Source organism: Vanessa cardui, chromosome 14 (genome assembly GCF_905220365.1).
Source record: "Vanessa cardui chromosome 14, ilVanCard2.1, whole genome shotgun sequence".
Lineage (NCBI taxonomy): Eukaryota > Metazoa > Arthropoda > Insecta > Lepidoptera > Nymphalidae > Vanessa > Vanessa cardui.
The window spans coordinates 13,063,444-13,089,074 of NC_061136.1; the positions used below are offsets into that span (position 1 = coordinate 13,063,444).

The window sequence follows — 25,631 nt, forward strand, 5'->3', positions numbered from 1 at the left end:
AGACTAGACTTCTGTAGATTTATGCTCAACGCAGATTTAGAAGATCCGTTGTTATTTAGAAGAATCTTGTGGACTGATGAGTCAAAATTCGACCAAGACGGGATAACTAATTATCATAACACACAAGTTAGCAAACGAATAGGAAGAAACAGTCCAGAAAACAAGCCAAATCGAGTAAAAAACCAAGAGCACTATGTATCGCATCTACCACGGACGAATCGCGTAAGCAGACTGAATAAGGAATTAAGGAATTACCAAAAAGCACACACAATAACAACAAAATAGTTTTTACCTATGTCTCTCGTACCTATTTACATTGAAAAATGTCCCGCTCGCACTCATTGCAGGACAACAGGCGCTGCGAGCGGCTTAACGTTTGTTACTCGGGCGTCTTTGTTTAAAGATTTTTTCCAAGGATTCTAATAATACCCTATGTTATTATACCTTATGGGAAAGCTGAAGAGCCGTAGATATTTTTTAGCATATCTGCAGTACATCTGTCATAGACTTTTTTAAAGATATCTTAGAAATAAAAAATATATTTTTTAAATGTAATTATTTTTTTTAACAATTGACTGTCTACTACGACTCATTTGGTATAGTTACTGGCAGTTTTGTAGCTTAAAATAATAAAGCAACTAATCTTCTACTCAAAAATAGCAAAAAGAATACAAAATTGGGACACAAAACAAAAATAAAGGGGCAGTCGTCAAAAAATCTGTCATTTTTATAAAATAAATTCAAAGGCCAATAACTTGAGAAGGGTTAGGTTTAGGATATGGGGTTCCATAGTCAAATCGGTTAGGAATGATGGAATCTATCCTCTCTTAAAGGATTTCGGTCGACTTAACCTGTAACCCTGTATTTTGTGTTTTTTTTTTTTTTTTTTATGGTATAGGTTGGCGTACGAGCATATGGGCCACCTGATGGTAAGTGGTCACCATCGCCCATAGACATTAACGCTGTAAGAATTATTAACTATTCCTTACATCGTCAATGTGCCACCAACCTTGGGAACTAAGATGTTATGTCCCTTGTGCCTGTAGTTACACTGGCTCACTCACCCTTCAGACCGAAACACAACAATACTGAGTACTGTTGTTTGGCGGTAGAATAACTGATGAGTGGGTGGTACCTACCCAGACGGGCTTGCACAAAGCCCTACCACCAAGTAACATCAAAGTTAGTCCCTTCCCTGTTAAAACACTAGTGGAAACTTAAGTGGCATAAGTGTTAAAATATTATTATTATATTAAGTTGTAATATACGATATGCTGTATGTTTCCCTAAAAAAAAATATATATTTCACGAGGCTGTTCTGATACGGTGAATACATGTATATGGCAGTTACATATATAGCCGACATATTCAGGTCTCCATATGAAAGTAAACTCGAAATCCCCGAGCATGAAACTTATTGTAACATAAGCACGAATATATGTGGCCTGATTATGAACCCTCAATCTTCATCTTGGAATCACCAGGTAGCCCAGTACATAACCACATGAACTTTAACCGGTGATCCAGTGACTATCTTCGTTTATTTTTCGTTATCATTAATTGCACTCTATACAACATTTTATATATATTACATTGATATATAAAAACATACATAGCAAAATGATCGGTATGTGCAATATTGAATGAGGTGCAAAAGTCGTCGTGTCACAAGACCAATGAATGACTATTTTTTTTCGCGCTAAAAATACGGTATACATTTCCTCCACATGAAATTAAAGGGTATGTGGAACTCACCAATACCCAAGAGGCCCTATAGTACATCTAAATCTCATCAATCATCTTCTAAAAAACCAGCGGTACCCTCTTCATCTTTCCAGCGGGAGTCTTGGGATTTCTTGCATGCTACCATAATGAATCAAATAAGTAAAAATTATCGCTGTTAATGACAAAAAAACGTCTTATCATATTCAAAGGCAAGTACAGCCAATAAATTAAATGTTTATTTTTAAATATTAACGTAAACATTGGAATAAAATTATGGATACCAAGAATAAAAGACATAAAAGATTAACCTTTTAAAGGCTTTGAAACTCGCAAAACATGTAAATGAATCGCATTTGATATTATTTTTAAATGTTATGGATTCGTCTTTGCGTCTTTTTTTATACTAATGGCACGTGTATTTTTAGATGTTAAAAGTAAAAATATTCACGGAATAAATATCAATATGTCATAATGATACATGTTTTGTCTTAGCCTGTTAACATTATAAATCGTATGTTATAAATTAATAATTCATTAATGTTTATTACGTAATTCATACTAAAATTATAAATGCGAAAGTATACAGACAGAACTTCTGTCAATCTGTCAAAACTACTGGACCGATTTTAATTAAATTTGGTACACAAATACTCTAGAGCCAGACATAGGCTACTTTTTGATTGGAAAAAAGAGTTGTAAACAAAGAGTTCTTACATCAATGGAATACTTTAAGTTAATTTGTAAATATATTCATATTTTCTAAGCGAGCAAAGCTAACATCACAACATAACAAGTATAAAAATTTGTAAATGATAAAAAAGTTTTGTGTGAGTTCATATTAATTAATATCCAACCTAATCTATATTTGGGCATTCGTGGAATTTTTGGCCAGCGTCAATAAAGTACCGACTTTTTCCTTCGACTGTCGAACTTGAGAAATATACTAATCCAATATACGTATACCAGAAGTGCAACGCACAGAGGTTTATCTACATTGTCCAGTAAGTAGTTGCATTTGGCAGTTTCTCACCGTGTCTGTAATCTGCATAAATTTGATTCACTCCCCTTCTTCGTTACAGTTGAAATTTTGCACGCACGTTTATATATATAATTGTCGTGACAATGCAAGATTAAACTGTACGACGTCATTTAAAACGATTATATCATCCAAAGTTATTTCTGTTATAACTATAAAATTAAAGTATTTTATGCGTGGAATGAAAGAAAACAAACTTATTTTATTAAAAAAAAAAACCTAAACAAAAAAGGTTGTTATGACTTGATTATTTATTGAGAAACTATATACTTTACATGAGATGGGTACCTTTTTATTTGAATCAGAAACAACTCCAACTTACCAAAAAATTGCCGAAGAAAAACGTTCAAAAAACTTTGAACACCCAACTTCCAATTTCCGAAAAACACCGTTTGGGCGCTTCAGCGTTCATACGATTCTTTTGACAAATTTGATTCATATTTCTTAATACAAAATCATTGAACAAAAACACATTTAAATTATATTTAATCAATGACATTAAAATAGATCATTAGAGCGACCCGAGATAGCGTAATCGCTAATTATGTTATTAATAATAATTTACGCAATCTGTAGTGTTTATCTCGCCCCCCTAGAGTTTTCACGCTCGCCTCTTGACTCCTCACGTGAAAACAATTATGCAATACCTCTGTTACCTACTGCAATTTAAAAAGTAGTAAAGCTAAACAAACCTACAACTTACGTCAAGATTACCCTGGATAGGTACTTTTTTTTTTATTTAAAATACAACATCCACAGGCTCGCAGATGCCCGTGCCTTTTTTTACATTTTATATTCAATTACATTTTGGCGTTTTATATTTATACTAAACATCAGCAGATCTTCGCTGGAAATCATTTTTGTCGTCTTCTTGGGAGACGTGGCCCACACTGATTTTTTTTTTTATTATTAAATAATATATACTAATGTATAATAAATAATATATAAACTATAATAAATAATATATAAATAAAATAAACACCTGGATAGGTACTAAAGTGCTTGAAAAAGCCCACTTGAATAAAGTATATTTTGATTTTGATTTTTGAAAGACCGAGTAAGTTAGTGTAGATATAGGAGAAATAACATCTTAATTCCCCATGGCCATGGAAGGGATAGTCGGCGTTTCTTACTATGTATTTATCGCTGGTAGATTTCGCAATTTATTCATAATTACAAGTTACAACTCACTTTGAATTAGATCAAATTTAATTAATAGATCATATTATTCCGCGATAATTATTGGACACAGTATTTGACCCAGGTGTCATATCAGTTGAATTTTGAACGTATTCTTCTCAATAAAATATTGATATACCGTTAGAATAAATTTCTTTCGTTTCTTATAAAAAAAAATACAATACATATAATTAATAAACAATCAATGTCAATGGCGGAAAATTCACTAGAATCTTACTATACGAAAAAAACAATATTATAAAAATTATAACTTCCACGAAGCATTTTTAATAGATTTAAATATGGATAACAGTTTAATAACTTATAATTTTTATGCAATATATCTAATGTTGTAATTATAAAAAGCAATTTGCACAATTAAATACAATAATTATAGAACATTACATATTTCCACGGCGTTTTATTGATCGATCCCAAGTAAGATATTCCATTAGTTATTTCCCCTATATATTGCGTGTTGTGCATTCAACGTATTATTATCATTACATAGTAAAAACAAAGTCGTTTATCGCTGTCTGTCCCTATGTATGCTTAGATCTTTAAAATTACGAAACGGATTTTGATGCGTTTTTTTTTAATAGATAGATTGATTCGAGAGGAAGGTTTTTCTATATAATGCATGTACAATATTAACTATATTGTCTGTAGAAATACCGATAATTTTAGAAGTTTGACTGTAGAATGTGATGTCGTAAATAAACAAATTCTCTAATATATTTAGTACCAACATTGCACCTGTCCGTAGCCGGGGCGAGTCGCTAGTTAATTATATTTTTCATAAGTTACAGTACCTTAGTTGTTAGTACTCTTGTGCCTTAAGTGAAGTCCGATTACAAAAAATGATTTGCAAAAACTGTCCCGTTCCCTAAGTAAGGTTGTAAGGACGTTTTCTTTTATGATTTTTAGGACGACCAACTGTCACTTAATCAGAAGAAGTTACCGCGGACCATTGACGTTGGAACCTTAAGGTATATTCCTTACATCGTCAATGCAAAACCATCCTTGGGGACTATATTATGTCCCTTGTATCTGATACTCCCCGGATAGTTTCACTCCATCATTCCAGTTGTGTACAAGTAAATCTCGTTTCCTGAAAAACCAGTAATGATCATGTAAGTTAGTTAGCAAGATGCATTTGGTTATGTATTCATCATAAGCAACCATGTTTCAATGAGGTCTTATTGAAACATGGCGTAACGCATATACATTGAATATAATTACAATTAAGTTACTCTGACCTATCTACTACATACATAGATCTTCGTGTTTCTTTGATGGCGTCATTTTGTTTTGTTGTTATTACACACATGCGTAAATAATATCACGCTATCCGGTGTGTCAAAGAAAACATATTTACGTACTTGAAAGGTTTCAGGCCCATTCCGTATTTTTTAAGACAAGTATGATGAGTTATATTAAACACACACATACACACATTCAAAGATTATCATACGAATGAGCCAGAATTTAGTAAATATTAACAATTGGGCCACAAACCTTGGGAACTAAAATGTAATGTCGCTTGGCATATACATAATTACACTGTTTAACTCTTCAAACCAAAATTCAATTGAAAAGGAGAATATCTGATGAGTGGGTGGTTCCAACTAGTCCTACCACCAAGGATAGACTAATCAAATACCATGGGAAAAATTACAGAAAAATATTTAATTAATAAAGCGGCGATCTTAATTGGATTTCGCGATATTTATTTTAGCTTGAAGGGTTTTCCCCAAGGTTTTACAATATTCCAAATGTTGGTTACAAACAGTTTTCAGCAAACTTAAAGTCATATCATACGATACTAATCTTTTTATTACACTTTCAACAAGTATTAATTCAATTTAGAAAACATGTTTATTATAACAAGAATTAAGATATGCTAGAATAATATGACTATTATTTGCTTAGAGCTAAAATAAATAGAGGCGGCAAACCCAATTTCTTGATTTGTTTATCAAAGAATTCTTTACGAATTCTTAATAGTACCAATCTGACAAGTATAGTTCACTCACAATTAATAGCTAATTTGTGGTAGAGTAATGGAATAACATCTTAAATGCCATGGTTGACCTCAGGCCACTTATCATTGAGTAGACTGTTTGAGAGTGTGGTTGTGTGACTGCTGATATGGCGCAGTGGTTAGAACGCGTGCATCTTAAACCCAGGCAAGCACCATGCACTATGTATATGTGCTTAATTTGTGTTTATAAGTCATCTCGTAATCGGCGGTGAAGGAAAACATCGTGAGGAAACCTGCATGTGTCTAATTTCATGTGCATTCCACCAACCCGCATTGGAACAGCGTGGTGAAATATGTTCCAAACCCTCTCCTTAATGGAAGAGGAGGCCTTAGCCCAGCAGTGGGTAATTTACAGGCAGTTACTAACTTTTTACTTTACTGTGGCAAAAAAATTATAATAAAATAACACGAATCTATGTATGAATGTAATGTAATCTTGCAATACAATTTTAGCAATACTAGAGCAACGATATTTGGAATTGCTGCCTTTATGTTATTTTAGTCCATCTGAGCCCTTTGTTGTAGTATTTAAATATCCAGTACTACACTGCATTTTAAAATAATTTAAAAATAGAATTCATAATAGGTACTATAAGTACATTCATTATAAGTATATTATATTTAATAGTAATTAAAATCTTATAAAATGAATAAAAATATCAAACAAATTAATTAGGACATTTCAGATTTAATTACCAGAATCCAATTCCGTTATAAATAAATTATTCTGAATCACCATCCTACAAAAAGCCTCCCGAGAGGAGTGCGTTCTTTAAATAGATTCTCTATTGTAGCAAGATTTACCATGTCGCGTCATTAAAAGTTTCTACGCTAATTGACATTTTTACCGCATTTAAATATCTAAATACGAGGCCTGGAAATAGCGGGGGCTCTTAAAATAATCTATGCCATAAAATTTATGCTTCAAGTGATCTTTCTTTTATTTATATTTTTTCTTATAGCGTAACTTAATAAGCACATAACGAGTTCTGCTTTGTATTTAAGTACACGTGTAGAAAAATAGACTCATTTCGCATGTCTGAATATGAGATACAGCATTTTTATTATATGCGTCATATACATATTATAGTTTTGCTTAGCCATATTAGCGCAAATATATGCGTCGTTAATTCATTATGATGGATAGGTAGTTCTATTGGAGTTGTAAACCTGTTTTAATAATAATAGTCTCAAGTAATTTTTCAAAAGCCTCCTTTAGATCCGTTCTAGGAACATTGATATCTTAGTTTAAACAACAGCTGAAATCGGCCATTCGACAGAGATTACTGATTTACTAAGTCTCAAGGAAATTAATTATGCAGGATTTATTTACATGAAAGCCGTAATGAACAGGACTGCTTTCAATTGTGACAAGAATGCTAGTACTATTCCCCTGTTGAATTACAATGTCAATCCTCTGGGCAAATAATGAAACCAGCCCTTTGGTCACCAGTGGACATAACAAGCTTTATACATGCTAACACAATTTCATTTCAATTTCTTGTGACGATGACGAGGAAAACATTGTAAGGAAACTTATTATAGACAGATATAATTTCTGTCGTGATCGAAATTGAATATGAAACAACGATACTGAATAATCTTCAGCTGAATCTTACTTGAAAGTCAGTTCTATCAATATAACGGCTATGAGCGTATGCTCTACTCCAAATGTAACAGGAAAAAAAGCTAAATAAACTGCATTTGACAACAAATCGTATCGATATTCGATTAATCTTGATTAAATCTATGATATACACTATCGATTTGCAAAAAAAATGTACGTCTACAAAATTGCTAAAGGAATTTTGGAAGTAAAATTAAAATGAAAATAAGTAGTAAGTATGTAAGGTAATGTATATAGGTATAGTGTACTGCACAATACAGCTGAATTATTATTTAATCGCATGAAATACGTAAATCAAAGGTCTGTTTATCTTTGTTTTTTCTTTAATTAAGAGCTTTGTCGCTAAAGCGAATGTGTCGCTCGGTTATTAAACATTTATATTAATTCAGCTTCTTTGTACACTTTCAATCAATTTGTACAATTTCTTTGCCGAGACAGAATCAAAACAGCTTATCACACAAGATTTGGCGTCTTATAGTTTCGTTCTTGAAACATTCCATCAAAATATGATAGGCATCCTCCACAACTCCACAAACCGAACGATAAGGATGCGGAACCACTCCCATCAGATGCGCAAATTGTCCAAATGGAATTTGTCCAGATCGCAACCGTAAAGTGACTACGTCTTTCCTGTTAAATAAGACTGTGTATCAATCAATCGTATCAATCCAAGGCAGATTAGATAGGAAAGGTTGTATGGTCCGATACCAGATACCCTAGTCCTTCGAAGGTCTATTTATCTTACTTCCATTGAATTAGGCTATAATCTATTTATATATGTTCCGATCGCACTTCGACCGAGATGCAACAGGATCGTTGCGTTAGTACACTAGGATATGCTGACCGGCAAGGATACTTAGTTTCGTTTTCAAACAAGTGTCACTTTTAGTAGAATTTCCCTGTATACTGAAGCTGGGTATTTTTAGTATAATTGGTGGCTTATAGTGAAAAGGACTTAGAAGTTATTATTTTATAAAAAAAATTCGCATGGTCGATAAAATACTGTTAACAAAATTATGGTTCCAAGTAAAATTCAAAGTATATTGCCCTTCATATGTTATTATATGTACATCAGAGTGTGTAAACAATAGAAGTGTTATCAAATTAAGTTTTCTCTTCTATAAAAGAAAAAACCACCAACAAAGTAGGTAATTTAATTTTAAATAATATGTGCGCAACTTTATGGAATGAATATTTTTAGATAGTTTAACCTGTACCTTAGCACACCACACACAAGTAATCGTAAATAATATATTGATAAAACTTTATCTCAAAAAATAGCCCTAATTATTAATAACTTTTCCTCAATCATGATCATGATAATAAATGTTGAATAAGTGGTAGATTATCATACGCTATCTCATCTAAGTGGTGCGATGATTAGAAAATCGTCTATCTAGATAGCTCATTTTTAATTCATATCTACGTAGGATATGACGTATCATGTATTTGTGACGAGATAAAACTGATATCAATCAAACGTGTTACAAATAATAATTTGCAACATGTTTGGTTGATAATTGAAGACTATTCTAGTAGGAAACTTTATCATCATTATTTTATGATATGGGTAGGCGGATGAGCAACTGAGCCACGTAATGGTAAATGTTCACCATCACCCATAAATAATAGCGCCGTAAGAAATATTAACCATTCCTTACATTGCCAATGCACCCCATTACTTGGGAATTAAAAATGTTATGTCCCTTGTGTCTGTAGTTATATTGATTTTGAACTCAGCAATACTAAGCACTGTTTAGAGTTTAGAGGCAGAATATATGATGAGTAAAAAGCCCTGCGTTGCATTTACTTTGTCGTTTATAAATCTTTTTTTTTCCAGGTTTTGGTATTTACAACATCGCTCATATGCTCCTGAGTGGATTGATCCTTTTGGGCGTGATCATGCAAAGCTTGGCCATGAGCTACGTGATGCCGGCTGCGCAATGTGACCTGAACCTCAGTCTACAGCAGAGAGGATGGATTTCGGCCATTCCTTTCTTAGGTAATTATAACAAATAATATTGAATTACGAAGTCTAGACCCCAGTACAAGAACCTTAAACTGTTTTCATACGTACAAATGTATAACTTCGTGCCTTTTTTGCGATAACTTCGATGAACTTTTCTAATGCGAAAAGATTTGGCGCTGCTGCGTTTTCGAATGCTTGATTCCTGGAATTGTAGATGTGACGTCACTGTCACCACATATAACTTTGATTATATACTAAATATAGACTGATTTTCTTTTTATGAACTTGATCTTATGCTATTTATTTGAGGTGCGCAGATTGAGTACGTTAAAAAACTAAGTAGATTTTTGATAAATGCATTTCCAATATCTTAAATCATGTCGCATTTAAAAATCTCTTAACTAAAATACTCGATAGTTTTATTCTCCTGAGCCGACGTTCACACCAGGGTCTAAGGATTTACAGCTCTTTGAATAAATCACTAAATTAAGGAGACAGTAAAGGCCAAGTGTTATTATGACTAACGCATACCATAAAATATAAGCACGTGCTCGTATATCAAAATGAGAGTGTAAACAATCCACTTGAAAATATTTGCTATCAAGATAGAGTAGGAACATAAATGAGTAATCGCCTTGAAACTCCTCTATCAATGGACGCCGATACTTGAAGAAGCATCACGCATACATTATTTATTTGGCTCTTTCAGTCAGGAAGAAATAAGACCCTCTTACTTTGAGCCCATTATATATATAGTGTTTTATATATTTATGTAATTTAATTAATTGTAAATATAATTAAATACGTGATTTAATGAAAATGTCTGTGTGAAAATAAAGCTATTTGCGATACCATAAACAAAACATATGGGTGTCGAAATAAATTCATTTAACTGAATTATCATAATACATATTGCCATTTAATTTAATTTTTATTAGGTCAAAAGTTATATCAACTTAATATTTATAAAGAACATAAACGCGTGTATATCCGCGGCGAACAGATAGTCAAAACAAAGAAAATACTAAATCCAAGATTTTATCCAATTATATCCTTTCATTCACGACGCGCCCTCCACGCATCGCTATCGGCGTGCATTAGTGTGAGTGACGCTCGTGTCTGTGTGCGTGAGATTACCAATGTAAGAGTGAACACACCCAAAATATATATATGCACTTTTGATTATCATTTTACGTAATTAAATTATACTACTACTGGTTTATAAACAAGATTCCGTAGACAACACAGTCAATGAGATAAAATCAATGAACGAACTTGAAGGTGATCGTAAGTTATATGTACTTTTTAGCAAATAAGTTTAGATTTAAAGAATTTATTTCGCATAAAAACATAAAGTTCATTTACAGTGAGATACAATCGACACTCTAAGATAGGATCTGACTATATTTATGTCCTTCTTTAGGGTTCAAACTTTGTTCATAACGAATATCCCAGAGCTTAATAAATAAATAAATTTTGGACAACATCACATACAGTACTCTGATCCCAATGTCAGTAGCTAAAGCACTTGTGTTATGGAAAATCAGAAGTAACGACGGTCCCACAAACACCCAGACCCAAGACAACATAGAAACCTATTGAACTTATTTTACATAGATTTGGCCGGGAATCGAAGCAGGGACCCCGGAGTAACGACTATGAAAACCGGTGTACACACTACTCGACCACGGAGGTCGTAATTGGAGTTATTTTGGCATTTATAAATATTAGTATAGAAGCTTATTTGCCATGTCCATTTGTCCAGCTATCATCCTCACGTCGTACTTCTGGGGCTGGCTGGCCGATACCCGTGGGCGGCGACTGGTCATGCTCATCTCAATGACCATATCCACAGTCTTCAGTGGTCTCGCGAGCTTCGCCCCTGAGGTTATCTCCTTCGCCGTGCTATCATTCATATCATCTATATTGTAAGTATATTCCTTATATCTGCATTGGTATTAAAAATAATATGCTTCATTATATACTGAAAGATTAAAGAAAATGTATATTTATAAACACATAATAAACTTAATGCTTCGTATAAAAGATTGTCTCATTAAAACAAATCATAATAAACTTTATTCAGGTAAGCTTTTACGTACAAGCACTTTTGAATCGTCATTTAACAATTAAGTGAAGCTACTATCGGTCCGAATATAGATTCTACCGAGAAGAACCGACAAGAATCTCAGTAGCTTCTCTTTTTTAACATTTAAAAAATAGTGACTGTATTTTTTATACTTTTATTAATTAATGCAATTATATTTGTATGTAATCTACCATGCCTGAAAGTCAACAGGCATTAATTAACTCCACGCTTTTTTATGCCTTTTTACCAATGTATTTATTACAAAGGATTTGAATTTACGAAACGGCAAAGTTAAAATTACTAAGACTGTCTTCCAGGCCACCTTTGGATACAGGATATGAGATTAATAAATCGATATAGAGGTGTACAGTTCGAATAGTTTCAATATATTTATCTAATCATGTCATCTACAAGAAATACACAAAATCATATAGGTATAAATACAAATGCATATATCCTTGTTAGTTAGCCGAGGACTTGTTGACTTTGGCAATTGTGATCCATAATTGACAAAGTATCAACAAACATATCAACAGCCTTGTTGGTTTAGTTGGCTTACATATATGGCTACAGCAGTCGAGATTTTTTTATGGTCTTGAAACTCTGAGTAGCGTCAAGTTGAAAAAGAGTAACTACTGAGTTTCTTGCCAGTTCTCCTCGGTAGAATCTACTTTCCGAACCGGTGGTAGCTTCACTTAAAATAGTTGTTAAATGACGATTCAAAAGTGCTTGTAAAAGCCTACTTGAATAAAATATAATTTGATATTGAATTGATTGTATATTTCAGTATGTCGGGCTCATCGGCTGTGGTGTACACGTACCTCGGCGAATTCACAAATATACGTCATCGAGACAAGATCGTCACCTTTGGCTCGGCTTTCGTAGGCATCGGAACTGTTATAATACCAGGTGAGAACTTACCAAGATTATCATAAATTCGTTCCGATCCGTAATCTAAATCCTACCACAATGCTTATAATACACAATACACCAAAACACATACAAATAATGTAACAGCTGAACAAATAGGCGTTTATTGCCAAAAAGGCAATTCTACCAGACAAGAACAAATAATTGAACCAGTGATATACTTACATATAATGTAATCTTACACCAAAATTAAGCATTAAAATATAAATTTATAGTAGTCATTAATACAAATATAAACCACACGTAGAGACAGCAGAAACTATAATTTCTACTGGTAGAACAACAATATTTATTTTATTTTTTTTATGGTATAGGTTGGCGGACGAGTATAAGGGCTACCTGATGGTAAGTGGTCACCATCACCCATAGACAATGACGCTGTAAGAAATATTAACTATTCCTTACATCGTCAATGTGCCACCAACCTTGGGAACTAAGATGCTATGTCCCTTGTGCCTGTAGTTACACTGGCTCACTCACCCTTCAAACCGGAACACAACAATACTGAGTACTGTTATTTGGCGGTAGAATAACTGATGAGTGGGTGGTACCTACCCAGACGGGCTTGCACAAAGCCCGCATATATATAAAATAACTAACAAATTTTCATTTTAATAAACCAGATAACACCGTTCATGATAAAGTCAATAGAATTATTTATGTTATCGATATATGTTCCTAATTCGCATGACATACAAACACAATATTTGAAAAACTAAGTCAGTAAATATCTTGTTTTGTCATATAAATTTAAACTCTTTGTGTTTTTATAATTCATCTCGTGCTCGGTGCTGTAAGAAAACGTCGTGAGGAAATCTGCACGTGTCTAATTTCCTAGAAATTCTGCCACATGTGTATTCCACCAACCCGCAGCGTGGTGGAATATGTTCCAAAACCTTCTCATCAAAGGAAGTGGCCTTAGCCCACGTGGAAAATTGACAGGTTATTGTTGTTGTTGTTGTTCTAAATTTAATCTAAATGGAAATCACGAAAAGTCCCAAAAATCTTTCAACCAAAGTCATTGACGAAAATCTTTCCAATACCTACATGCATACATATATAAGTGCTCAAAGGCATAATTCTTAACAGCTTCCCTGTCACCCGAAGGCTTAGGTATATCATTTACAGTGCGTTCACGATCTTAATATAAACAGCTATGGCCCGCGATTTCGAAAGGGGAAAACATAAGCATATTTTTATTAATAACACTAAAGCGGTCAATATCTATCAAACAAGAAAAAACTTTTAATAAATAAGAGTACTATTTTGTCTTTGGCTGTTATGTAGAAGATTTTTATCAAATCAAATCAAATCAAAATAAACTTTATTCAGGTGGGCTTTTACAAGCACTTTCGAATCGTCATTTAACAATTAAGTGAAGCTACAACCGGTTCGGAAACTAGATTCTACCGAGAAGAACCGGCAAGAAACTCAGTAGTTACTCTTTTTCAACATTTATAAAAATAGAGTCATGTTAGTTAATACAATTATTTAAATTAACATATCCTGCCTGGAAGTCAACAGGTAGGCTATAAAAAAATACAGCCACAATAACTATAGTTCTATATCATCTATGGCATGTTGATCGCAAATATATATATATTAATGTAATTGCGATCAAAAGGTCCTATGGTTCAAATAAAATAGTTTTATTATTTGTATTTCGATATCGGTTTTAAGGAAAATATATTCATCACGTTATAGGTACGTGTTGATTTTTTTACAAGGTCGATATAATTTATATTTATTATACAACAATTATAATAAATTGTAAATTTATAGATAGACATACGATAGAAATTATTTAAGTTGGTTTTAGTTTGAGATCATGTTTTTATAATATATGAATAATTCATTTTATCAGAATTATTGTGGTACTAGTAGATTACTACTACAATGTCATGTGTTTTGTTTTTATGTTTTGATTCCTTCACAAAACATCAGCCTGTAACTTTCCCATTGTTGGGCTAAGGCCTCCTCTCCCGTTGAGGAGAAGGTTCGGAACATATTCCACCACGCTGTTCCAATGGGAGTTGGTGAATACACATCTGGCATAAAATTTGACACATGCAGGTTTCCTCACGATTTCCTTCACCGCCGAGCACGTGATGAATTATAAACACAAATTAAGCACATGAATATTGAGTGTGCCTACCTGGGTTTGAACCCGCGGTAATCGGTTAAGATTCTAATCACTGGGCTTCCTTCACACGTTAATGGAAAGACACAAAAAATAAACAATTTTCTAAATTAAAAATTAAAAAAGTCGACTGACTTTAATTCCATAACTTAAAGCCAACTCGGGATGGTGTAAAGGTTTTAACTTTCATACACTAAAACACGCCTTGGAAATGAAGCGATCGCCTTCGGGTCGTTTCCAAAATAAACAATTTATTTGTTAACACACATTTCTGGTAAAAAAGTCCCGTTGATATTCTGCGCCGTTTCTCAGGTCTAAGAGGATTTTTGACAGTTACTAAGAAAGTGTAATGCTTCCGCTTGAATAAAACATTTGAATATGGTATCACAAACATTAAAATCTGTGCAGCTATATATTACTTATAGTGGAATAAAGAAACTCACGTCCAAACATGAACCCTTAAAACTTGACACTTCTATTTTGAGCTGTCTTGTAAAAATAAATTAAAAAAATGTATTACTTGATGGTAGGGCTTTGTGCAAGCCCGCCTGGGTACGTACCACCCTCTCATCAGATATTACAGTACTCATCAGTCAGATGTAACAGTACGCAGTATTGTTGTGTTCCGGTTTGAAGGGTGAGTGAGCCAGTGTAACTACAGGCACCAGGGATATATAGCATCTTAGTTCCCAAGGTTGGTGGCGCATTGATGATGTAAAGAATAGTTAGTACTTTTTACATCGTCTATGGATGATGGTAACCACTTACCATCAGGTGGCCCATATGCTCGTCCGCCAACCTAATCCATAACAAAAAAAAAGAATTTAAATCTTGTCCAAATAAAAATAAATAGGTCATATGTATATATGTTTACTGTGTTCTCTTCCAAGATTAAAAATACTTAAACTTCACCTTTAACACTATTTCCAGCCATAGCCTGGGTTATACTTCCCCTGGACTTTTCTTATCCGCTACCACTCTTAAACATTGCGTACCGACCCTGGAGACTGCTGGTCGTGGCCTGCGTGCTGCCTTTCGTCATCGGCACCGTGCTGCTGATATTCGTAGCACCCGAGAGTCCTAAATTTCTCAGCTCTTCCGGAAAAACTGAGGAGTGTTTGGTCGTCCTGAGGAAAATGTACTCAATCAATAGGAGAATGCCTGAAGATACCTACCCCGTGAGTAGAGATATGAAGTCTTTTATTTATTATAGTTATCATCCCGATATTATGATAGACCAATCCATACAATAAATTTTTACCACTTAATGTATTGGTACTTAATATGATGTATTGTAATATCGTAAAACATTTACAAAAAACGGGTGTGAACTTTTTGGCGCCATGTTTGGGTGTTTCGGACTTTCTATTTCTGAGTCATAGATTTTTTTTTTCTTTATTTGTTTTTTGTTATTATACCCTAATTCATTTAAAGTAAATAATGTGATTATTGATTGTCATTTTCTTAACATCCAAACTTTTCTTCAATTTATATATCAAAGATATTTAGTTATTCATTATTAATAATATCATGATTAAAATGAAGTTAATTAATAGAAGATAAATTATTGATTTATATAAATGATGGTTTTCAGGTAAAAACTTTAGTATCCGAGGGCAATGAGTCGAAGCAGGAGGAGAAGTCAGGCGTAACTGCAATTCTTTCGTCAATGAAGGAGCAGACTGTTCCGTTGTTCAAGCCACCGTTCCTACCGTGGACGTGCCTCACTTGCTTTGTACAATTTGGCATATTTGCAACGTAAGTTTTAATATGATGAAATGTAATTGCGATTTGGATTGTCTACAGAATTCCTATTTCAAACCCTCTCGGTTCTTAAATCGAAGATTCGTATATTTAGTATCTAGTCTTATTTACTACGCGCTATATTGTGGTCATGCGTTGATTAAATCAACATAAAATATATATTTAATGAATTTCAAAAATATATCAAAAGCCTCAGAGGCTCGAGTGCGAGTCCATGGTCCTTCCAGAAATAACTGAAGTAAAAAAAAGCTATCAATGTTAAGTGCTCAGTGGTTAGAACGCGTGCGTTTTATCCGATGATTGCGGGTTTAAACTCAGGCAAGCACACAATATTCATATGCTTAATTTGTGTTTATAATTCATCTTGTACTCGGCGATGAAGGAAAAACAAGTGGAAGAAACCTGCATGTGTCTAATTTCATAGAAAATCCACCACATTTGTATTCCACCAACCCGTATTCCAATGCGGGTTGGTGGAATACGTTCTGAAGAGCGTGCTAGAATATGTTCTGAACCTTCTCCTCAAAGGGAGAGGCTTTAGCCCAACAGAAGGAAATTTCAGGCTGTTGTTGTTTTTTTGTATCAAAAAAGTACGAAAATCCTTTATGAACTAATATTTGAGACCTTGAGGTACCGTAGTGGAGTATAGTACGACACAAATTAGATGTAGCATCGGAAAATGCAATGGAATGAAATTAAAACCGATTACTGCCGATTTACACAACCAATAGAAAAAGCTCCCTATCGCGCCATTCGACGCTATTCGTCGCTATAGATTCCCGCGTCAGAGAAAGCGAGTGTAAGTAAATCGACCCGTCAAATTGACGAATATATTAGGTCATATGATATTACAAGTTATTACGTTTGTGCAAAGATCATATTCGCATAAGAAATAAATATTGATAATTTGGGATGGCGTACTTAATTCGGATGTGATCGGTTTTACGAATTTTGCCGATGCGACATCTAAGTTGTGTCGTACTATAAGTGTAACGGGCGGCGTGGTTGCAGCACGAACGGGTTCTACGTGTGGTTCCCGACGATCCTCAACTCGCTGGTGAGCCACGCGGGCCGCGCGCGCATCTGCGACGTGCTCGACGCCGCGCGCGCGCACAACACCACCGACGTGAGTGTACCACAATACTCTAACTGCGCACTGATAGCGCTGCAAATTCCAAATTCTTAGGTTGAAGTGCCATTTCGGACAGACAAAAAGTTATTCAATTTTGCTGTCAAAAAACTCTCACACCCCAAAGTATAGAAGTGTATTCCCGTGAACGTAAACGCAGATACTTAGAACCGGTCCTGAGCCTGTACTCTTTTTGGTTGTGTGGGATCTGTGTCCCCTTTGCATTATAGGAGTAAACCTGTGTTTTCAATTACACTTATGCGCTAGTATATGTCCAACGTGGTTGGCTGGTTTATATTGACATTTGTCATTTTGGTTATTTGGTGTTAGGTAAAATTCGTTCAAAATGTCGTTACCATTATTTTGATGTGATAGACACTTTTCAGTATCACAAAAATATGAATATTCTCAAAGTCAAGAAATCATTAAGCATGAGCAAAAGTTTATTTTACCAACGATATGAGTTGCAAACATTTAGACGAATGGATATTCGTCAATGAATCAAGTACGTACGTACAAAGTTGAATTCTGGATCTGGATGCTGTTTGGTACAGAGATAAATTATGATCGTGAATAATACATAGGTTACTTTCTACCCCTAACACCTGCATCTCCTCACACGCAGGTAGAAGTAAACATACCTATTGATCCGCAGAGTATTTGGAATAAACGTGTGACTAGGGTCCAAAATGGAAAAATTTTAGAAGGCTAACTTAGGAGATGAATAAAAATGCTTTCATTCCAAATTGTAAATACAATTTGAATTAGTAATAAGAAAATATACGGTTACAATATAATAAAATAGCAGTATAATCATGTCTCAATAATTGCAATGTGTAATATAACAGGAGGCAAAATGATAAATTGTGATTTCTTCAATTTCTTATACTATTAATAGTAGAGCACGTGGACTAATATTACTTTACTTGTATACTTGAACTTAGTGGCCAATGGTTGGCCTATAATTTTGCCTATTGTTAATGTCGGTCTAATTGAATCGTTTGCCTATCTATGTAGGCAAATCAAATGTGTAAAGAGTATCAAAAAATGTTTTGGAGTAACGACAAAATTTCAGACATGCATTATCATTGGCTATTCATATTACCATTCATGTATAGTATTTGAGATGCCGTTGACATTTTATAATAGTTGTACAAAATAGTACGATTTATAAAGTGTTGCCAGTTGGGGTCATGGCCTCTAAATGTTTTAAAATTTTCCCTCGCATTGTTACTTTATGAATGACAAATTTATTACTTAAGGTTCGCATGTTTTTATAAGTAGGGTTACTCTCATCGTTAAGTGCAAGGTGTTTTAATAGTCTGTGTATACAATCCAGCGACATAAATGACTCTTTTTATTCTGGTGGAAAATTTCATTTACACAATTGCGGGACGGGTCTGGCATAAATTGCATCGGTATATTCACTTAAAATCCAACTGTTCTCACATCTTCTCTTTCGAGGGTGGAGGGTTTTTCGTCACGGAAATTGCTTGCGCATGATATCGTGACACCTCGATAGTACAGAGAAGTCTCATACTTCCACCGATGCTTTCCCCTGGGTCTTATAATAGAATGCGGATCGATAGAGCCTGGCTTGTCCACGGCTCCAAAATACTGTTTACAAAATAGCCCGAGCCCAAGTATGTGGTAGGTGTTCACTGAAAGCTATCTAAAGTTTTAAGGCATTAGCTTCCCCACAACTTCTGAGGAGGGAGCAGCAGATGTTGAGACAGTTCAATTCTATACAAATTTGTCCAATCGCTGTTGCATGAATGAATAACAAACATCCATCCAAACGACGACCTCCATGGTCGAGTGGTATGTACACCGGTTTTCATGGGTACGCCCCTCTGAGGTCCCGGGTTCGATTCCCGGCCGAGTCGATTTAGATTACCATTAGTTTTCTATGTTGTCTTGTGTCTGGGTGTTTGTGGTACCGTCGTTACTTCTGATTTCCATAACACAAGTGCTTCAGCTACTTACATTGGGATCAGAGTAATGTATGTGATGTTGTCTAATATTTATATTTATATATTATTATATTTATATACACACTCTTTTGTTTTATAATCTTTGTTGGTAGGATACAATATGGAAACAAACCCCAGATCATAAACATAGTAAAGTTATTATTTAATACATCACATAAAAATCTAAGTAAATGATTCTCCATTAGGTGGATTGCGACGATACCATAAACACGGCCACCTTCGAGATGTCAGTGTACGTGGGGTTGGTGTTCTGCTCCATGTACATCATCGTCGGCTTTCTGGTGGACTTTTTGGGGAAGATAGCCATCCTGGTGGTGCTGTTGGCCGGCACCGGCGTGTGCGGAGTGGTGGCCCCCCACGTGTACCACCAGCAGATCGCCGTCGCGCTGTTCGCAATCTTCCAGATGTGCGGAGCGTGTATCGGACTCATGAACGCTGTTACCGTCGAACTATTTCCTACTAAATTCAGGTAAATTTTACTCGTGCACATAAAGTTGTTCTTTTGTGAAATCTAATCGATATGAAATTTTCATTTGATGATAGGTTGTATTTTAAGGACGACCAGATATAACTATGTCAATATTAAGGATTTCTTTGTCACAATTTCTGCTTATCTTATAACTTACTCCCAATCCGTTTGTATGAATTAAATTGCTCGCCAAATAAGTTAAGCATTAAAATTCATATTTTATTTGGAACGAAATTCTTTTACACAGTATACATTTGAGTGAAATGGAAAAAGTCTTTTTTCTCTTACTTTCACCTTTTCTATTCTATATATATATATATATATATATATATATATATAAGTAAGTTTAAATACTATATATATATATATATATATATATATATATATATATATAGTATTTAAACTTACAAAAATATATAATATTATTGTATTCAAAATTTAATTGTCCTCAAAAGTTGTTGATTCGTTTGTCTGTTATATATCACCTAAGTATAATCTAAGCACCTAAGTATAACCTGGTTCCAAATGGGTTTCCAATGGTGCCTCTTTAATTTTACGAACCATTAACAAAGTACCAATAAATTGTTCATGGCAGAGCGATGGCAGTGTGTCTGTCCATGATGATGGGTCGTGTGGGCTCGATGTTTGGAACCAACCTCATCGGGCTGTTCCTGGAGACCAATTGTGGAGTCAGCTTCTATCTCTTCGCAGGACTTATCATGGGTAAGAATATATTCATTGTAAATTTCTAATAGTTGGACATACGACTATTTTTCCTTTTATGAGGAAGACTTGGAACATCATGTTGCTTCAAATATGTAGGTATTTGGTGTATTTTGTACGTGGTGTGATGAGTATTTTCAGAAACATACATTAGTTTTATTCACCGCCGAGCACGTGATGGATAATAAACATAAATTAAGCACCTGAAAATTCAAAGGTGATTAAGTTTGGACTTTATTCATAAGAACTGAGACGGCCCAGTGGTTAGAACGTGCATCTTAACCGATGATTTCGGGTTCAAGCACGACTATATATATGTGCTTAATCTGTGTTTATAATTCATCTCATGCTCGGTGATGAAGGAAAACATCGTGAGGAAACCTGCATGTGTCTAATTTCATTGAAATTCTGCCACATGTGCATTCCAACAACCCGCATTGGAACAGCTTGGTGGAATATGTTCCAAACCCTCTCCTTAATGGAAGAGGAGGCCTCAGCCCAACAGTGGGAAATTTACCAGGCTGTTACTTTACTTTATCCATAATCCCCGCGTCACTGAGCCAGGCGACTCAGTATTCAACACACGGTATATTATATCTAAATCGCTCATTTACGGAAAATTTCTCAACATAGACTATATTGACTCTAACATACATCATTATAATAATACTATAATAAAACCTCTTTTTATGTCCTAAACATACATTGAAAAGAAAAAAAGGAATCGTGTAGAAAGCTTTTGCTTAGATGCCTTGAGTATAGGACGTCTGGCGGGCATAGATCTCCCCGGTAGTTTTCGAGCTTCTCTTATCTGCGATTTCTTTAAAGATTTATTTACAACTAACTTTACCATTCTACCATTTAATAAAGAAAAAGCTCATAAAATATTTATTGTATTAAATATTTTCTTTTACACCTCTTCAGGAAATCATACTTTAGAATTATAAGTAAATCTTCCAATCTACCTGTCAAATTATGCTCATAGCTTGTGTTAGGAGTAGAGAAGACCATAGCCCACGCGTTGAGAATCGATCCTGTGACTTTGCCGGCCCTAAACGGCCCATGATTTAGATTGGACATGTGTTTAAAAGTGTATGTCTATCTGTTCCAGTGTGCGCGTTGTTCTGTTTAACGCTGCCGGGTAAGAACAAAGGACCGATTCAGAGCAAACCGAAGCCCGCAGCGACTCCGAACGAGGCTCAAGCGCCCGCATGAAGTTGAAAATGAAGTTCCTGTTTTGAAATTTCAATTTACAGAGGCTGTGTTATAAAAACAATTGATTTTATTTTAATGGAGTTATTGTACGTATTTTAAAATAGGAGGTTTAATACATTACTAATCGAAATGTTAATTTAGTCTAGTAAAGACGAAGGCCTCTTACCAAGGCCACCTGATGGTAAATGGTCACTATCCATAGCTGGTACTGTGAGATATTTTAACCATATTCATATCACCAATGCGCCACCAACCTCGGGAACTGAGATGTTATGCCTGTAGTTACACTGGCTCACTCAGCCTTCAAATCTAAACAACACCAATTATTGCTGTTAATGATACCTATATGTGAGGTTATGTTTAAAAATGTTGTTGAATATTGGGATGTTTACATTTAAAAAGACTTTTATTCTGATTAATGTACTTTTATTATGGTTGTAAGTCTAAGACTGGACTAGTTACTCCAATTACTGTTCGGACAAAAATAATAAAATATAATGCTAATAGAAATTGTCTATGGTTGGATTTGTACTGAACTGTACACCTGCATTCAAATATGCATCTATGACCTCCGTGGTCGAAGTGTTGTGTACACCGGTTTTCATGGGTACGCCGCTCCGAGTCGATGTAGATTACCATTAGTTTTCTATGTTGTCTTGGGTCTGGGTGTATGTGGTACCGTCGTTACTTCTGATGTTCCATAACACAAGTGCTTCAGCTACTTACATTGGGATCAGAGTAATGTATGTGATGTTGTCTCATATTTAAAAAAATATTTAAAAAAAATTAAATTAATTTAATGACGATTTTAGTCAAAGGTTCCGATCGTCGATGTTAATTTAAACGTCAATTATTATTGCAAAACAATTTGCTGATTTTATCTGTAACTACATTCAAAATGACAGCTGAAGCATCGGCGAAAAGACGCCATTTTGAATTTGGAACCACAGATTTTAATTATATTAATTAAAAAAAATTGCATTTATATTTTTTGTTAATTATTATATTAGTGCTTTCAACGTTTCACAATCAAATGCAATATTTATATTATTTATTCAAATATCGAACTTGTTTCTCGAACGGAAAACCCTTTAACGATTATTTATATTGTTTTCTATCCACATTATTTATAAGTTATAAAAACTGTGATATACTTGTGTTAATAATAAGTTGTAGAATAGTTTTATATTTAATTACTTAATTATTGTTATAGTAATAACAAATAAATGTTTTTTTACAAAAAAATATCTTTGGATTTCTATTGAAAAACCTTTGCCTTTTTTATGGAATAGGTTGGCGGACGAGCATATGGGCCACCAGATGGTAAGTGGTCACCATCACCCATAGACAATGACGCTGTAAGAAATATTGGCTATTCCTAATATCGTCACTGCGCCGCCAACCTTGGGAACTAAGATGTTATGTCCCTTGTGCCTGTAGTTACACTGGCTCACTCACCCTTCAAACCGGAACACAACAATACCTAGTTTTGTTGTTTGGTGGTAGAATAACTGATATGAGGGTGGTACCTACCCAGACGGCCTTGCACAAAGCCCTACCACCAAGAGATGCCTATTGAAGATGAAATATTTTTGAAACGTTTTTTATATATTTTTTGAGTAATTAAAAAACATTTTAAGTAATATTTTAAGTAATTTAATTACTTGAGTTATACTACCTTTTCATTATATTTTATTTTAGTGATTTTAATTTGATTGAACTCTCAAAGGTTTCGTGTTAAAATTTCTAACGATTTGGATGCGGCACATAGGAATAATATTTTTTTCATTTTCTATAAAAAATATTTTTATTTTGACAGTCTTCCTGTAAATAATCTGACAATTGTATGAAGTATTATCCTTATTCTGGCCTACTAAAATTAACTCTAGAATCATGGTATATAGAATACGTATTCATATATAAAAAGGTATAATTTATTTATGACGACCTCCGTGGTCGAGTAGTGTGTACACAGGTTTTCATAGTCACGCCACTCTAAAGTCCGAATCCATGTAGAAAATTCATTACTACTACTACTCCATGTTTTAATTTCTTAATAAAAAATTAAATGTGAAACGTTACAAATAGAGTCCCGTATAGATAATGAAAATTCAAAATTCAATAATGTTAGTCCTTATCTTCAATGGTTACTTCATCCAGGAAACATACAGCTCTCAGCGCCCTTCCTTTACGATTCTACCGACAATAGTAACCGACAAATTATTAGTTTCCTTCACTTTAAAAAAAAAGTAGAAGTACGCTCGAGTTTTTCGAGGTAACTTTTTTTTTGCAACTTCAGAGCTCGCAATTTCTTAATCGCCACGCCCAAATCGTCATATTATTGAAATATACACTTTTCTATATGTAATTAATATGTCATTGCTTTATCAGACGCGCTCGAGTTTTTCAAAGGACCGATTTTTTTTACTCATCTGACGGGCTCACCTCAACACACGCCGCCATATGTTTATCTGACACACTCGTGTCCCTGCAAAAATCCCATCTTCGCCTCCCCCACTATAATTCATTGTTATTGTTTTTAATACGTTGCTATTAAACATAATTCATATCATAATATTCTTATCAAAGCGTTATCTCAATCTATATAAAAAGATAATAAAAAAATATTTGTATATCCGCTACATAACCGTAATCTGCGGAACTATTGACCCAATTCTAATTTGTCGTCTTACTAAGACGACAAATTATTCCTAATACATATGAATTTAATTGATATCATATTATTTGCTTTATTAAAAACTCTGGTATAAAAAATAATTAACTAAAAATTATTTTTATATTATATTATACATTAAATTATACGTAAATATTCTAAATGGATTTCTCTTACATCCTAATATAATCAGACTCTGATAAGCTAAGCTCGTATTGATTATGCTAATACTATAGAAAATTAACATAGAGTTTTTCAATCTATTCAAAAATCTCATAACTTAAAAAGTTCATAATGCCACAAATTACAACTTCAAATAAAGTCATGGAGCCTACAAATGGCACAGAGACTCTTACATTACTCTTTTTCCTAAGAGATAAGTGTCAAATGAGCAGGAGTCTCACCTAATGGAAAGTGGCTATCACCACCCATGGTCATCCACAGAATCATGGTCACCATTGGTCGGTTCCTAAGAGGCATCAGTTCGGAAAAACCACCGACGAAAGCTGACTCCACAGAGTGGTAGAAAATGTTTATAAAATCGCGCTGTTGTGGATTTTCGGACATCAAGGTGGTTCGCGTGAGGCTTGGTATTCTGACGAAATATCTGAATGTGAAATTCCTATGTCATATTTGTCCTTTGCAAACGTAGACTTATTTTTCGAAATTAATTCATCAATCACTGCCTGATTTTGAAAGTCTAAATGATTCATGCAACTTTTGAACATCATTTACTCGAACCGATAGCGCTAACGAATAGATCATACAACATTAAAGTACCTCAAAAAAACGAGCATACCGCATAATTTTGGAATTCTATTCTTCCAAATTAGTAATAAGATGATCACAATTTCATGATATTGCTAATTTAATACACAGAATAAAAACGTATACAATTATATGTGATTAATAATTAATAATATC

General features: G+C 34.2%; 1 protein-coding gene across 2 annotated transcripts in view; it reads left to right on the forward strand.

The window, feature by feature from the left end:
* Positions 1–22,383, forward strand: part of LOC124535280 (organic cation/carnitine transporter 7-like) — a 38,058-nt gene extending 15,675 nt beyond the window's left edge. For both annotated transcript variants that reach the window (XM_047111442.1, XM_047111441.1), the window contains exons 3-11: positions 9,452–9,613; positions 11,346–11,508; positions 12,457–12,578; positions 15,670–15,917; positions 16,334–16,497; positions 17,515–17,629; positions 19,812–20,095; positions 20,691–20,818; positions 21,930–22,383. In XM_047111442.1, coding sequence (XP_046967398.1) covers positions 9,452–9,613; positions 11,346–11,508; positions 12,457–12,578; positions 15,670–15,917; positions 16,334–16,497; positions 17,515–17,629; positions 19,812–20,095; positions 20,691–20,818; positions 21,930–22,033 — 1,490 coding nt within the window. In that variant the 3' untranslated portion in view covers positions 22,034–22,383. The remainder of the gene's footprint in view (positions 1–9,451; positions 9,614–11,345; positions 11,509–12,456; positions 12,579–15,669; positions 15,918–16,333; positions 16,498–17,514; positions 17,630–19,811; positions 20,096–20,690; positions 20,819–21,929) is intronic.
* The last annotated feature ends 3,248 nt before the right edge of the window (positions 22,384–25,631 follow it).